The 16,376-nt window shown below is 37.2% G+C and overlaps 1 protein-coding gene across 1 annotated transcript in view; it reads right to left on the reverse strand.

Annotated features, from left to right (window-relative positions):
* tmtops2b (teleost multiple tissue opsin 2b) overlaps positions 1 to 16,376 on the reverse strand; it is a 28,370-nt gene that overhangs the window by 7,900 nt on the left and 4,094 nt on the right. Inside the window, exon 2 of the mRNA XM_085383450.1 lies at positions 4,950 to 5,275. Within this exon, the coding sequence (XP_085239576.1) occupies positions 4,950 to 5,275 (326 nt within the window). The remainder of the gene's footprint in view (positions 1 to 4,949; positions 5,276 to 16,376) is intronic.

Genomic DNA, 16,376 nt, shown 5'->3' on the forward strand with positions numbered 1-16,376 from the left:
TGGATTGGTGGCATGGTGATTAGTGCTGTTACCTCACAGCAAGAAGGTCCTGGGTTCAAATCCACAATCTGGGTATTCTCCCTCCCACAGTTAAAAGTCATGCAGTCATTAGAGTTTAGTTAGGTTAATTGGTGATTCTAAATTACCTGTGAATGTGAGTGCAAATGGTTGTTTGTCTCTATGTGATAGACTGGTGAATTATCCTGACATATTTTTAGATATATTGGCAAGTATTTGAAAATGTCTCTTTTATAATTATAGTTTTCTGGGTGCAACCATTTAATTTTCAATCCCATGAGAGCCCACTGATTAAAATTAATAGCAAGGGTGAGTACTCATATACCTCTTTTCCACCAACACAATGTCAGTACTGGTGTGGACCTAGTTCCTCCTTATTGAGTGGTGAGAACCATGCAAACTTTGACAGGTTTGACAACTGAGGATTATTTAGCTGTCTGCCAGTCGTTTTTTAGTGGAAATGCACAGAAGTCTAGATTGGGCACTGGCACAAGCACTGTGTAAGTGAAAAAGCCATATATCTCCTTATCACTCCAACGCTGCTGGTCGATTGTTAAAGGTGTAATGAAACATATTCTAATTTGAATTCGTGATTATGTGACTAGATTTATATGTGCTGAAATGTAGCTTCTCTTTGCAGGAAGTTAGCTAGAGCAAAGGGAGTGATGCACATGGTGTTTTTTTAACACTTGTGACTTGGACACATATTTCAGTAAGTAGTTCATTTATTATTTCTGTCTAGTTTTGAGTGTATTTTATAGTGTTTGGCAGTTTTCTGATGTTTTTATTTTTGTCTAATTTAACAAAGCTAATTTGAAGGTGCTATCCTTGGTAAGCTAGCCTGTTAACTGTTACTGAAAAAGTAGAGCACTCACAAGTTTTTATTAGTATCATTAACATTCTATTACAGTGTACATATAGTAATATGTGTTTTTTTTTTCTGTATTCAGTTTTATTTTTGTGGTAATTCTTCATTAAACATTGTAAAGTTTCAAAGTAATCAAGGACTTATAGTTTTATTGAAATATCAAAGTGTTAGCTAGCTTTCTACCTCTGCCAGAAACCTGCTGTGAGGATTGCATACCAAACAGTTAACACAGTGAGGAAATTGTGTACTACTGAGCAGCAACTTTAGAAGAAACTATAGTTGGTATTGCCAAACTGCTTGGCCACCCCACTGTACACCATATGATGACTACTAGTTAGGAACATTTAGTATATGTTTGTGATTTTTTTCCTCTTATATAGTGAAACAGCTCTGGGGTCTGTCTAGTTTTACTGATCCAATGTTAACATCTGTCTTCTGGATGCGATTAGGAAATTATATCAACAAGGAGCTAGAGTGTCTTGTGCTTCCGCCTGATGCCCACCTGCTTTCCCCTCAGTATGTTTCAGCTTTTAACTGATTCCTTTGTCCAATATGTGTCATTTTAGCCTTGTGTTTTTTGCATGAAATCTTTAATATGCACAACAACACAAAAAAACAACATAGACTTTTCAACATCTTGAAACTTTGGCAGGACATAAGGACAATAAAAGCCTGGAGGAGTAAGTTTCATGACAGTACCCGACCTCCTTTTTTGATAACACTATTGATGAGTATTGATGTTTTTCCATAAAAAAAAATCACATTTTAATTCATCTGACTACAGCTTCACTAAATGGGCTTTGTTTTTTGTTTGTTTGTTTTTTTCTTTGCATGGCAAAGCTTTCATTTGTGTTGAACTATGTTCAGTGACGATAGATTTCTGAAGTCTTCGTGAGCCTTCAAAAGAATTTAGAGATTCCAATTCCATTATCAATATCACTTATGGATTAGATTCCTTGTCAATTCTCAGTGAGTTCTCATTGGCTCCACTTTAAAACATTACTTTTGTGCAAATGAACTGCATGCTCTGTAGTCAAATATTTGTGCATGTTGGAGGTTTTTCAACATGCACTGATCACATCTTTGTTGTGATCAGTGTTGGGTCATTACTCCAAAAAAGTAATTTGTTACACATGTTACACAGAATATTTTTCATAAAGTAATGATGTATGTTTTACTTTTTAATGCAGTTAGTTACTGCTAGGAGAAAGTAATATGCTATAGTTAATAGTTATACTACTCATTGCATTACTTTTGTCTGTAAAATGACCTGAAAAAGAGTGTCTCATAATTACCATTTAACAATATAATCCTGAGATGGAGGCTGCAGCCTAACTGCTCCTCAGTTTGTTACCTGTTGAAGTTCACAGTCTGGTCACTGGACTGACACAGCTCACACAACTTTAATGTCACTCTGCGCTATTGGCTAGCTTAGCGTGCTGTCTGTGCTTGCCTGTCTTCAATGCGGTTTCCACTTTACCTTTGCGCTTTCATGCTTTGTTCAATAAAATATAAATAAAATGTCCATATCCACACTGCAGACTGCGGCACTGTTTCTACTCTGGCATACAAACTGAAATCAGCTGATCATACTACTGCTAGGGAGGAGAGTATGTCCAGTCATCAAACCTCACTCCAAGAGGAGCATTGGAGATTTGTCTCGAACACATAAACACTGGCTAACTGTGTTTTCTGAACTTGGGGAACTCATTTGATCAAGTCTCGTGGGAGTGCTCTGTGAGTATGGGGTATCAGACAATGCTGTGGGCCATCCAATCCCTGTTCATCTGTACTCTGAGCTTGGCTTGCACAGGTGGTTAGAAGTCAAAATTGCTGTCTGTGGGTGTTTGACTTTTTCATAGATTTTATCTGTATTTATGTACAGAATTTCCAGGTGCAGTCAAGGGACTTGGGGTGTCAGGTTGGTTTCAGGATCTCGTCTCTGCTTTTTGCAAATGATGTAGTTCTATTAGCTTTACTGAGTGGGGACCTACAGCTTGCGCTGGGCTACTTTGCAGTGTGAAGTGGCTGGAATGAGATCACTATTGATTTACCTGTAAATCTACATCCCTACCTTCACCTATTACCACAAGCTGTAAGACAGAAACAAGTTTACATCTCTTAGCTTAGATGGATAGACAGAGGGGAGGTCTGGGCATCTCTTCTTAGACTGCTGTTCTCTTTACACAAACTCAGATAAGTGGCAGAAAATTAATGGATGGATATGTTACATGTCACAACTTTTTATGAGTATGTATTGTAAAACTAGATAATTTTCTTTTTAAACCGTATGCATGGAGATCCCAGTGCATCACCTTATCAGCACCAACACAGAGTTGCCTGGTTTAGTTCAGCAATAAAGCATCAGCCAAACTGTATAAAGTTAGATGCACTCTTTGATTTAATGCAACCTGAACTTATTAGGCTGGAAACTGGTGTCCTGACAAAGGAAGGTCAGTGTGTAAAATGTTATGAACTTAACAGCTTATTTAAAGTTAAACAAAAGTAATGAAACTGAAATAAAACCAGTTTATCTCATATGATCCAAACATAGATAATTATACTTGGAGGGGATTTGAAAAAAAGCTGCTTATTGATACCAGGGGGTCAGTCTGAGTTCCTGAAGTGCTTTAAATCCACTATATTAAAGCAACCTAAAACAAACCCAAGAAGATGGTTGAGTAGCTTAGGCTTTGTCTGAGTCATAATGCTGTGATAATCCTCTGCTACCCTCCTGTTGCTCTCAGGAATAAATCTAAAGCAACGGGAGTGGAACATCTTTTATTTATTTACCCAAGACAAGTGAAGTCACTCACTTAAAAATAGAAAAAAAAATACCCATGAACCAATCACCAAAGAAACTGTGATTGGTTGACTGATTCCCCGCAAACCGTGTTACGTTTCTTTGCTTTTATTTTTATGTAAATGAGCAGAAGGCATGAATATATTGCAATTCATCAGTAAACTCATCATAAACATCTGTGTTCTATGAATATGACTGTGGTGGGAACGTATCTTCTAGCAGCACTGCTCTGTTCCATTAGCTGAGTGGAGTACGTAGCTTTAACTTTGATGGGATAGATATCGCCTTGATTTATAGACTGTCAACCAAATCTGACATGTACTGTTGATGTATTTAGCCAGAAACTTCTTCAATCAAACTTCATTGTAGCTTTGCAGAAAATCTCATTGATGTCAGATTATGTCATCTGTCAGATTTTATAACTTCTGTCTGAGAGATATCTCGGATGGATGTGGAACATGTCAGGATTTTAAATAGGACTGACAGAAAAACGTTTACCTTTCCAATGTGATACCACATGAACAGAACAAATGGGAAAGGCTAAATGTTTTCAGGTGTATTCTAGATTTTCAGCAAGTTTCATGCAAATAGATCAGTGTGCAGTAAAAATCAGAAGACTTTTGTTTGCAGTGCTGCTCTATTTTAAATTTACTAGAAATTTATACTGTTCAGAAAAACTAAACAGTTTTGTTGATGGGTAAATACATCAGCTAGCTTTTATTTTTCTTTCTTTAAGTCAGCAAAAATAAAAGAATGGGCAGATCTGAATATTTGATGGTTGATTACAACAACTTTATTGACCTTACATGCATTTCACGCTGGGGACATTTATTTCTGAAAATAGCCCTGCTGGGACACGACAGATTAGATGACCCAGTGGGTCCTCGGAGAAAAGTTGATAACCCTACAAAGACTTATGATAATACAGTCAAAAGCTAAAAGTTCAAAATCTATCCAGTTGTCCAGTGCACAAAACCTACCCCTTCCTCTGTCTTACATGTTAGTTTTATCTTAGCAGAGATCTGTTCATATGAAGCTCTGAAGCTTTGTCACCTTTGTCAGTTATTAAAAAGCAAAAAAGCTCTTTTCGGCCATGTTTGACATCTGCAGTGTTTGGTGTTCAAAGGTGCAAAATCACTCTAAGCAACTTGTAGCTTTATTTTTGACACCTTATTCCTAAAAGAAAATACAGCATAGACATTCACATGTATGCAGTTAATGTGTGACTAAGTGTCAGTGTCTGACAGCTAGTGTGTGTACCTGTTTGACTGCCCAAAGCAATCTGCTGTAGCAGTAGATCATCACTATGACAGGCAGACCCAAGCAGAAAATGAAGAGGCAGATGATGTAGGCGTGCGATTGGGCACTGTTAGCAGTCCAGGACACAGAACAGCTTGTTCCTGCCCCCTCTATGCCATAGCTGCTCCAGCCCAGTAGGGGGGGCACTGTCCAGAACAAGGAGTACAGCCAAGAGCCCCCAACGGCTATTAGGGGCTTACGGTAGTCTGGCCCACGCTTGTTGTAAACAGTAAGGGTGCTGTAGCGGTCGTAGGAGAGGATCACCAGAGAGATCAGCGAAACTATACCTGAGAAAGACAGAGATGTGGAGGCGTGAGGCAGTGGGGGTAGGATGTAACTGGCTCAAGAGGGCAATAAACATTTATACAGTTTATAATACAATAAATTGCAACAACGGGCAGTCATAAAAGTACAGAAAACAATATTATATGATCTTAGTCTTTAATGCTGATTGTTCTTGAAAAAACACTCACTTAAAAGTGAGGAAATCTTAAAGGTGATTGCAAGGTACATGAAGTTTTGAGCCAATAAACTTCCACCAGAATCACAAAAGCCAACAGCATGGTACTCGTGGGAAATTCACGAGAGTACCAAATCAATAGCTTTAATCGATTTTGGGTCAGGTCTTTACAAAATATTGAGCTGCTGTATAAAAGAAATAAAGATTGGAAGATTTAATTAAAAACAAACAAAATGTTCACTACAATCAGTGAGAAACACTTGTTCACCTTAGCTTCAAAATGCACCTCAGTCAAACTGAAATATCTGTGAGAATGAATCTCAATCACAATGACTCATTGTGTCTGATCTTACCTGCAGTCGGTTAGGATTTAGACACTGTGCTAATTAATTAAAAACATTTCTTTGAGGTGTACCAAAGACTGTGCACATCTTCATTTAATATCATTCACGAAGAAATTAATTACATTTGGATAATCACTGTCAAATATAAAGCTTTGTGTTCTTATAAACCTTGCCATTTTATAATAATCTTAATAATTATAATATTTTTTGTGACGACACAGACTTGTCTGTAGAGACAACGGAATTTTAAGAAGTGACTGCTTGGCCATTGAGTCTTCATCTGTCCGTGTGTACAGCACAGTATAATCAATGCTTAATTACTAAATAACTTTTGTTTCCTATGTATTATCTGCTTAGAATGGTTGTACCAGAAGGAGAGAGTAGCCTGAGGCTATGACTATACTGTGTACAAGTCCTATCTCTGCCCTACGCATGACCAGCACCCAGTGCTTCCAAGACACAAGAAAGAAAAACCCTCAAGAATCCATCGGAAATGCTACCAGGTCATTTAATTTGACCTTTATGAGAAAAACGCATAACCGAGAACACAAGAGGATCCAAAGCTGTCTGCAGCCACAGAGGAAAAAATATTTCATGTAGAGCTTGGTGGTAAAATTGGTGTCTTTCCCAAAAAGCCAAGCATTACACTGTATACAGAGAGATCACCCTCTGTATACAGTGTAATGCTTTCCAGCATCATGATGTTTTTTTTCTGTCTAGCAAAGTCACCATCCCATAACTATTCATTTCAGCTCAATCTGTCAGTGCTTTTTGTGGTGCAGCATTTTTCCTCTAAACTAATGCATCTACCTCCTTGAACTATGGCTGATTGGATTTACCCTGGTAAATGGCCTGTGTTTGTATAGCGCTTTACCAGTGCCTAAGGACCCCAAAGTGCACATCCAGTCATTCACCCATTCACACACACATTCACACACTGGTGATGGCAAGCTACATTGTAGCCACAGCCACCCTGGGGCGCACTGACAGAGGCGAGGCTGCTGGACACTGGCGCCACCGCGCCCTCTGACCACCACCAGTAGGCAACGGGTGAAGTGTCTTGCCCAAGGACGCAACGACCAAGACTGTCGGAGCCGGGGCTCTTTCCAATTACAAGACGAACTGCTAACTCTTGAGCCACAATCGCCCTGATCGCCCTACCATCCCACATACTGCATTTCACTGCTTTACACACAGTGCACACATGAAGCATCAGACATGAAAGAAATAGATATTTGCATGGGATGTTTGATGTGTTTGTAAATTACAAAGTAGTTAGATTAAGTGAATGTTACTGCATTTTGCAGAGCATCTATTTGCTTCAAACTGCTCTGACCATCAAATTGTCTCATTTTTTTCTCTGCAGTTTATTACCTTTCTCATTTACACAGTTTGCACAGTGTTACTATGTTATTAACACATGCCAAATTAAAGATACATCACGTGGCAGCAGTCAGAAGTGTATCATTGATGAGATTTCCCATGTTATTTCTCTAAACATACTGGTGAACCTAGATAGCTGATGGCAAAAACACAACAATAGAAGAAACCAAGTGTACTCAAAGCACACAGCTAATACATCTAATCTAATAACTCCTATTATATGCCAGCCACAGACTGTGTTAGGTAATGCTTCTACTAAACTAAATTTAGCTTTATTAAAGGTCCAGTCTGGCTGGCAAGCTCATCCTGTTTAATGATTTTATTTCCAAAAATTATCTTGATTTTATGTTCCTAAATAAAACCTCGTAAAACAAAAACAATGGTTATTATTGAAACAGCCCCTCCAAATTTCAGTTTTATAGACCCTCAAAATAAAGTGCAAAGGATTGACTAGATTGCCATTAGGCATGACTTTAACATTGTTAAGTTGGTGTTTTTAATATGCATATTGATCAACACAGCAATAGCATTACCAAAGAACTTTTGTGTATTCTGGATCATTTCAGACTCGTATCATATCCTACACCTAGTTATTTCCAAAGGCCTGTGGCCGATACTGCTCTCTTTGACAATAGGGTGTCTTTTTTGACCATCTCTGCGGACAGTAGAATCAGAAGGTGCTTTCTTAATAAAAAATTACATTACATTGTCTACCCATTTTTGTCTACCCATTTTTTAATGGGTAACACTCTTTTTAATACCTTTCCCAATAAACACTGGGCATCTGATAGACATGCAGCTCATGTCTATATTGGGTCTGTCGGTCCAGGAGCTATTCTGGACATCTATTCGACATTCATGGTTGGGCATCCAAATTGTGGACCTAGTTTGAATGTCGACATGTAGACGTCTATGACAGCTACAGGAAATTTATATGATTAATATATGTAATATTATAAATTTTGGAATTCATACTACAACGTGTTTAATAAGATTCAAAGAGCATTTGCATTATATATGGTTCATTTTGTAAGTATCCTGTTTTATTATGAAGAGCTGATTGTAAGAGCAAATAAATGTGGTTGTGATCGGTAGCTGGACTGAGAGAGAAGTTGCAACAGAAAGTACGAATAGTTTGTACAAGTATGCATGTATGAACTGGACTACCTGCTTGACAGTCTTTGTTGATGCACACATTTTGCAAATTAGCTGTGAGAAGCTGGGGACATCCACTGATCACTCAGCATTCCCTCGTGCATTACTGTTACTGTACAGAAAACATGCCCTCCAGCCTCTTAAAAACTGGGACTACAGAGCCTCCAGAAGCAGTATTAAATTGATGTCAAAAATTAGTAGGTTTGACATTGAAAAGACATCGACAACGACCGCATTTGGACTATAAATAGCCTGTACACAGAGGGACGGATATCAACACTAGATGTTAAGCAGACGTCAGAAAAAGACGTAACCTGGCGTTACAAAACAACCTCTTCATTGGACCAAAATTGTACACCGGAAAAACGACACCCCAACAACAACACATCATTCCGATGTCACTTTGTGCAGTATGTTCAGTTTAGATGTCTTTAAAGTAATAAACAATATTCATCTAAATAGTGACAGGTCAAAAAGTCCTAACACCCAATGACACACAACTATCGGTGCTACCTCAGGACTATGGTCCCCTACACTTTCACAAAAGTTGCAGTAAACAAATTATTGAGTAGATATGCCAAAAATTCCTGAAAATGAACTCAGAAAAGACTGAAATTGTTTTTATTGAAAAAGAAAAAAAAAAGAACGAAAGTCTATAAAAGCCTGTCTATAAAAGATGCTTAAGTCTTAAATCCAGACCAGAAATCTTAGCATAATTCTGGACTATGGCCTAGATTTTCACAGCTAGATAAAAAAAATTAAAAAATATTTTTTAAAAATGGATGCATGTTTGAAGTAGATACAGATGAGAATATTATAAGAGTATCTTTATTGATCTTGAGCACATTACTCTATTTTCAAATCTCTGCACTGGTTTTTTTTGTGTGTCAAAGGACAGATCCTAAAAATACTGGTACAAGTTTACGAAGCATTTAATCTACTCGTGCCTCACAAAACACCCAGAACGCTCAGGTTAAAGGGAACGTACCATTTATGTACATTCCCATATTTAGAACGAAACAAAAGTGAAGCAGTTTTTATGGTACTCACCTGTGGAACAAGCTTCCTGGACAGCTGTGCCAAGATGAGACACATCTGTTATTTCCTTTAAATTACAGTGCCTAAAACTTTTTATTATCAACAAACAATGTCTGCAGGATCCTCTTAACCTTTTGTTTATTTATATTTCAAGTGGGTTGTTCCCTGGTTTAACATATTGTCTAAAGATTAGTCATTGCAGAACAGAATAAAAGAGTTCACTCCCACAGTTTTACCTCTGTTTTGACAAAGTCTGGTCCATGAATCAATTTTATTGGAATTTCACGTGAAAGACCAACACAAAGTGGTGTACACGTGAGAAGTGGAACGAAAATCATACATGTTTCCAAACATTTTTTACAAATAAATAACTAAAAAGTGGGGTGTGCGTAATTATTCAGCCCCCTGAGTCAATACTTTGCTGCAATTAAAGCTTGCCAGTTCAAGGGGGTCGAATACTTTTGCAAGCCACTGTATGTAACAACACAGCTGTGAACATGGGAAACAACTCTTCTCTTGTTTGTTTTTTGCTTCTAATTGTTGTTTGTTCCATTTCCATAATAATTATGTGTAAATGCCATACACAATGATATGTATTCATATGTTTTACATGTTCTATCTCTCTCCATCTTTCTATCCCTCTGCATAGCTTCGGCTTATGTATTTGTATAGTGCTCTACAAATACATAAACACATTTTGGTTGAATTTTAAAAGCAAGCAACATCAGGGAAGTAACGCAACTACATCCACTTAATAAAGTTTATGTAGCTAGCTGAATAAAGCTACCATGCAAGACCTCATTGCTCAAACAAACCTGGCATTTAAGAAATGAACTGTTAGGAGACATTTTCTCTTGAAATTCCAGAGATGCAAAATATGCAGCACTGAAACCAGAAAGACATACCAGCTGATAAATCAAATATTTGAAACCTTTTTTTCAGTCAAACCATTCCATTTTTGAATAAATGGTGCAGATGCTTATCAATCTACCATTACAGATTTAAACGTGGTCAACAAAGCTTCAGTCTGGCAGATTTGGTTATCACATATAATGATTTTCTTGAGTTTCTCAACTGCCACTTTATCTCAGTACCTTCTACTATTGTGTGTGCCAAAAATTATAGAGTGGCACGTTTGTGGAAATTCCTTTTTAAAGTACAATATGTTAATATCTTCTATTCATATCAGTCCTTTAATGCTTAAACCATTATGAAGCTGCAAGTTACAGGACTGCTACTGAAGTCTCCAACATTCACCCCAAGGCTGTGTTTATGTCATGTCAGAGATAATGTAATTATAAGTGTCTGGTGTAATTAGAATTCATGTCAGCCTCTTACTTGTATATTGAACATGACACTTAATATTAACACTTAATCGAGCCCCCAAAAACTGAACAAATTAGGAGATGTCATCTCATCCTCTGCCTGGGCAAACTATTTTCTGTAATTACACTTATAAACCCATATTAAATGCATGTGTTATATTTTCAGTACACTGTATTTTAATCCTAACACATCCAAATTTATACTTATGCAATTGCAACACTTGCAAGTCGGTGACATGGGAAATGCTTTTCTGACTGTTTTTTTTTTTTCACCAGTTTTTGCAATTGTGAAAGAGCACAGGTGAAAGATGTCAAAGGGTCTAGAACAGGGGTGTCAAACTCAAATACACAGTGGGCCAAAATTCAAAACTGGAACAAAGTCGCGGGCTAACGCTAATATTTATTGAAAAAAATTTTTTTCCTCTATATATAAGAATTAATCTTTTCTTATGGACTCAAACAAGTTTTGCTGAAAAACTGAATATGGAACAAGCAAAGCTTAATACTAAACAATATATATATTAGCTGTATAATACCAGTAGGCCAGCGCTAATAGTAATTTGGTATGGCTTCGCGGGCCAAATGTAATTAGGCTGCGGGCCAAATTTGGCCCGCGGGCCAGAGTTTGACACCTATGGTCTAGAACAGGGGTGCCCAATCCCGGTCCTCGAGAGCTACCGTCATGCAGCTTTTAGATGCATCCTTGTTCCCACACACCCGAATCAAATGAATGGCTTGTTATCAGCCCTTTGCCAAACATGATGGCATACTGAAGAGGTAATCAAACCATTTGATTCAGCTGTGTTGGATAGGGATGCATCTAAAAGCTGCAGGATAGTAGCTCTTGAGGACTGGGATTGGGCAGCCCTGGTCTAGAAGAACCGTGGAGAACATTATGCTGCCTCTAACAGCATTCAACATGTTTAGTGGCAAACCATGGAGGCATATCCATGGATGGTCCTCTACAGGCTAGGCAACGACACCCTTACTGCCATTAGGTAAGGGGATAAGATCCTTGCCAGACCTTATGCTTAAAAACCAATGAAGTCCTGCTCCACTTATTAGTACCAGACTGACAAAATGAGCTTCTGTAATCTCATATTAAAGAAATGGGATAGGACTTTACATTGCTTGCACAGAAACACAATTAGTTCCACTTTCTTTACCTGAATATATGAAAAAATGCCAAAGATAACACGGCTTGAAAGGCATAAAATAGCATTTCTGCAACAACAAGGCGATTCCCAAAGGAGTATAGCTCAGCATTTTGTGCAGCGTATCGTTCAAAAACTGGCAAAAGTGAACAAGTGGAGGACAAAAGAAGTGTAAGGACTATGAATCTATAGCTGTTGAACAATATCTGAAAGTCCTGTCCTTAAACAGGAAAACAACTAGCAAAGACCTGACATAGGACCTGGGGGATGCATATGGCTTTTCAATTATCCACTGAAGCCTCAACAGATATGTTCTGGTAGAAAGATGGATGTCAAGATGCCATTATTAAGGAAGGGAAACAGCCTGATTTATGGCAAATTACACAAGAATTGCACTGAAATTCAGTGGCAAGGGGTCTTGTGGAATGATGAATCCAAACCATTAGTGTGTTTGGAGGAACAGTGAACATGTATAGACATCAGTAAAAAACGGTGGAGGCTCTTCATGATTTGGGACGTCATTTCAGCCAGTGACGTTTGGGATCTTGTCAAAATTAAGGGAATTGTAAACACAGAAAAGTACTGTAAGATTTTGATTATTATCCTTTATTCATCTATTGAGATTTAAATCTCATTTCCCAGAGAGACCTGCAATTATCTGTCATAGACTCACCTCCCCACACCTCAGTGAAGTCAGATCATCTTGGCAGAAAACAGAACAAAAGGCAGTCAAAATCTAAAGAACAGCTTTGAGATTTGTCCTTGGATAAAGTCTCTCTGAAGGCTACGAAGAAGAAGACGAAATCAGTCAGCTTGCCTAAGAGGTTTCAGGCTGTGTTGAAGAATAAGTGTCATATCAAATATTGACATCCAAGCTTGTACAATTGAATTCAATTTGATTAACATAGTGCCAAATCACAATTAGAGTTGCCTCAAGGCGCATAAGGTACTGACCCTACAATAATACAGTTGCACTCTTTCTGCCTTATATACTGTATTCCATGTATATTTGGATGTCTCATTTTCCTGGGAAAATACAAATATTTTCAATTGCCAGTGCAATTAAAACAACGTTAAGACATCCATTAAGCAACCCCTCATTCTATCGTGTTGTTTTTAGCTTTTTTTGTGGCTGAACCATCACCTTCAGATGAAAAACCCAAATATAACAGATACACTGCCACCCTCCAACTGTGGCTTTTTTCCCTGCCTTTTTGTGTCACTCTTGCTAAGGCTAAGTAAAAAAGAAATACAACAGACATGCAATCAATCTGTTGTTCTGACCTCATCCTCACTGATATCTTCTGTTATTAAGGTTCTGCAGCTTACAGGCTTTAGCTACTATAAAGTATAAGACAGCCATAGCCCCTTCTGTTATGAGGACATCAAATAATGTTTGGGTCAGTGTCAGTCCCTGTAAAACTTGCTAACATCCACAAAAGTAACACAGAAAGACAGCGCTGCGGTGGTTAAGTGTCTCCTTTAGGCATAGTAGATGGTTGCAAAAAATAAATACCATATTTAATGATTAATATTTCAGGTTTATTTGATTCTTTTTGGAATAAAAATCATGTGTGGTGGCAGATTTCTTTTCTCATGTATTAATCACATATTTTAATCATATCACATAGTAATAGTAATATCACTTTCTCTCTTTAGTATAGTAAGAGTACTGTCGACAGTTTGCATGCATGTAGAATGTTATCACAAGGCCCCAAGTTTTATTGCACCTTCACAGAGGACCCATTGTAGACTGGAAGATCTCCAGACATCTTGCTTTAAGGGAGGTGATGGGTGGTCGTAACTTTTCTTAGGGTGGGAAAGGGTCCAGGTTGAGCTGGACTGAAGCTATAGGGAGACGTGATGTGCTGTGGAATGTTCTTTGGTTGAGAGTGTCTGTGATGGTGTATATAAGACGTCAAATTTCAGAGATGATGCTAGTGTTTTGGCTGGGAGGTTTCTCTCCATATTGCAATATGTTATTAAACCGTTTCAAAACGCTCACTGGCTGTGTTGCAGGTTACTGTTAAAATTTCCGTAACATATGTCAACTTAGTTCCTGCCAGTCACTGTTTTCAATGTGAATGTTAACCAAACATATACAGAAAAACTAATAGAATCCAATCAGTGGTACAGTGTTTGCACATTTTAGCATTTTAGAGTTTCAACAGTTTGCAGGATAATTAATCAAATCTGATATTCAGATATTCAAAAGTACATATTGCCCTTAGGTATTAACATTTATTTTAAAATGAATTCTTTTTAGTATTTCATGAATATTAACAGTGCAATGTGTTATTGCTGGAATCCAAGAAAACACTTTTAAACTGAAAAAATGTACTTAAGCTGTTAAATATTTCATTAGAGAATGCAAGTGAGGCATAACTTTCTCAAGTATGGAATTTCATAAATTCCAGTTGTTGGCTTTTGTTTAATTAAAAAGGATTACAAAGGTGAACGATAAATTGTGAGTTTTGCTAAACTGAAAATGTGATTTTGTTGTAAGTTATATCAGTTTATTCCCAAGAAAGACATAATTGGAAAGTAACAGAGAATGTTTTTATTTAAGTATCAGACATGTTGGTTTTTATTGTAGGAAAAAGTTAAATGTCAAATATAATCAGAATATTAAAGTTCTAATGAACTTTTAAGTTCAGCTAACTTTTATGTGTTTACCGTGATTAGTACGGTGGCCCTGAGAAGCCAAACAGACTGCAACTTAAGAAAACACCAGCAATAAGAAAAACGCTGCAAAAGCACACAAAACACAACGGAAATAGGAAAAACAAAAACAGAAATGGGAAAAAACAGATTTCCAAAAGCACAAGGGAAGTGTTTCTGAGGAGACAATAACCCGACGGACCAGTTGCAGAAACCAAAATATGCTAAGAATTGCACTGGGAGACACTTAAAAGTGGAGGATTTATCGGTTTTGTGAGGAAAGAAAAGATGAGAAGTGTGTTAGTCTAACTATTAGCCTTAAAATCCGTCATCAGTAATATATGAATCATGATAAAAACACACCTACCATGTTTTGGGTTCCTGCAACTGGTCCGTCAGGTTATTGTCTCCCCAGAAACACTTTCCTTGTGCTTTAGGAAATCTGTTTCTTCCTATTTCCGTTGTTGTTTTTCCCATTTCTGTTTTTTCCTATTTCTGTTCCCTCCCTGGCATCTACAAGGATATCTACCACCAGGTTTTTGAGATAATAGTCTTGTTTTAAAAAAAGAATCTTCCTTTCATTAGTCATGAAAGAAAGGTCATGAAATTAATAGAGCTACTTTCAGCTGCTCTCTTATTGACGGCAGGTCACCACATGTTTAATTTGGCAGATTTGTACACTGGATGCTCTTCCCGAAAGGGATTTGTGTCTCCTCTTTATATCAGAGCAGAGATCTTTCACTTAATAAACCAATATGTAAATCCCAGTTAATAATTCATTAATGATCCTCCCAAACATGCTGTTTTCTGTCATAAATGTATTTATTTTTCCGGAAAATTCTGTTCACATGTGATTAAAATCAAAGAAAATGCAGTAGTTTTGAGGTAAAACTGTTAGTAAGTTATATGACTTTGTTAGCTACTTTACAATGTGTAGAGAGAAGGAAACATCAATCCCCACTTACTGCTTTTAAGCTAAAAAGAAAACAATGATTACGAAAAGCAAAACTCCTTTAACTCTTGATTTAACTCTAAAACTCAGAATAAAACTTTTATTCTCTGGCTTTTAAATCCAAATTAGTTTTGACTATTTTTCTTAGTGCTACTTCTTCTTCGGGTTTTCTCTTTTTTTTTTCCTTCATTAAATTCTGTCATTTTGTTCTACATTTTTGTGTCATTTGATTATTTTATATATAGAGCTTGTCTTTAAATGTGCCATAGAAATAAATTTGACTTTGACTATCAAAATCTTTATGTTTGGGTGTCTCTTGACACAAGTTGCTTTATCTTCATTCTGGGATGTAGATCGTTGATCTTCATTACAGCCATTGTTTTCTTAAACACACTGCCTCATTTACTCCCATGTGATGCATTTGCACACACACACACACACACACACACATGCAGCATATACCTAATCATGATATACAGCACTTACAGCTTGCAACAAAAGCATCAGTAACATCATTATTCTTACAAGGTTCTTACTCAAGTGGTGTAAGCCAGTGATTTGTAGGGTCGCTTAAAAGCTTTAAGAAGTCAGGTTAAGTGAATGTCAGGCCCTTGAACAATAAACAGACTACACCCTGTGTATTGTCCTTTCTTCTTATCAGCTGTTTACTTGAGTGTGTGCAGATCACCGGACTTTTAAAAGTAAAACATTCTTCCTGCTCTTTGTTGTCACCCACCTTCCCACTCGTGTAGCGTAAGTACAAGACAGGAGTCAGAACACCGAAACAACTATACTTCAAAAGTCTTTAGGAATACTGTAAGTTCTTGTAATGTGGTCATAATGATGCTTTGGAAAAAATAATAAAATGTATTATTTCAACATTTCTGTTTTCTTTATACTTTCTGTACAAAAAGAC

Source organism: Rhamphochromis longiceps, linkage group LG16, assembly GCF_057381845.1.
Source record: "Rhamphochromis longiceps isolate RC_006_pf linkage group LG16, R_longiceps_female_GT1.1, whole genome shotgun sequence".
In the NCBI taxonomy this organism is placed as follows: Eukaryota; Metazoa; Chordata; class Actinopteri; order Cichliformes; family Cichlidae; genus Rhamphochromis; species Rhamphochromis longiceps.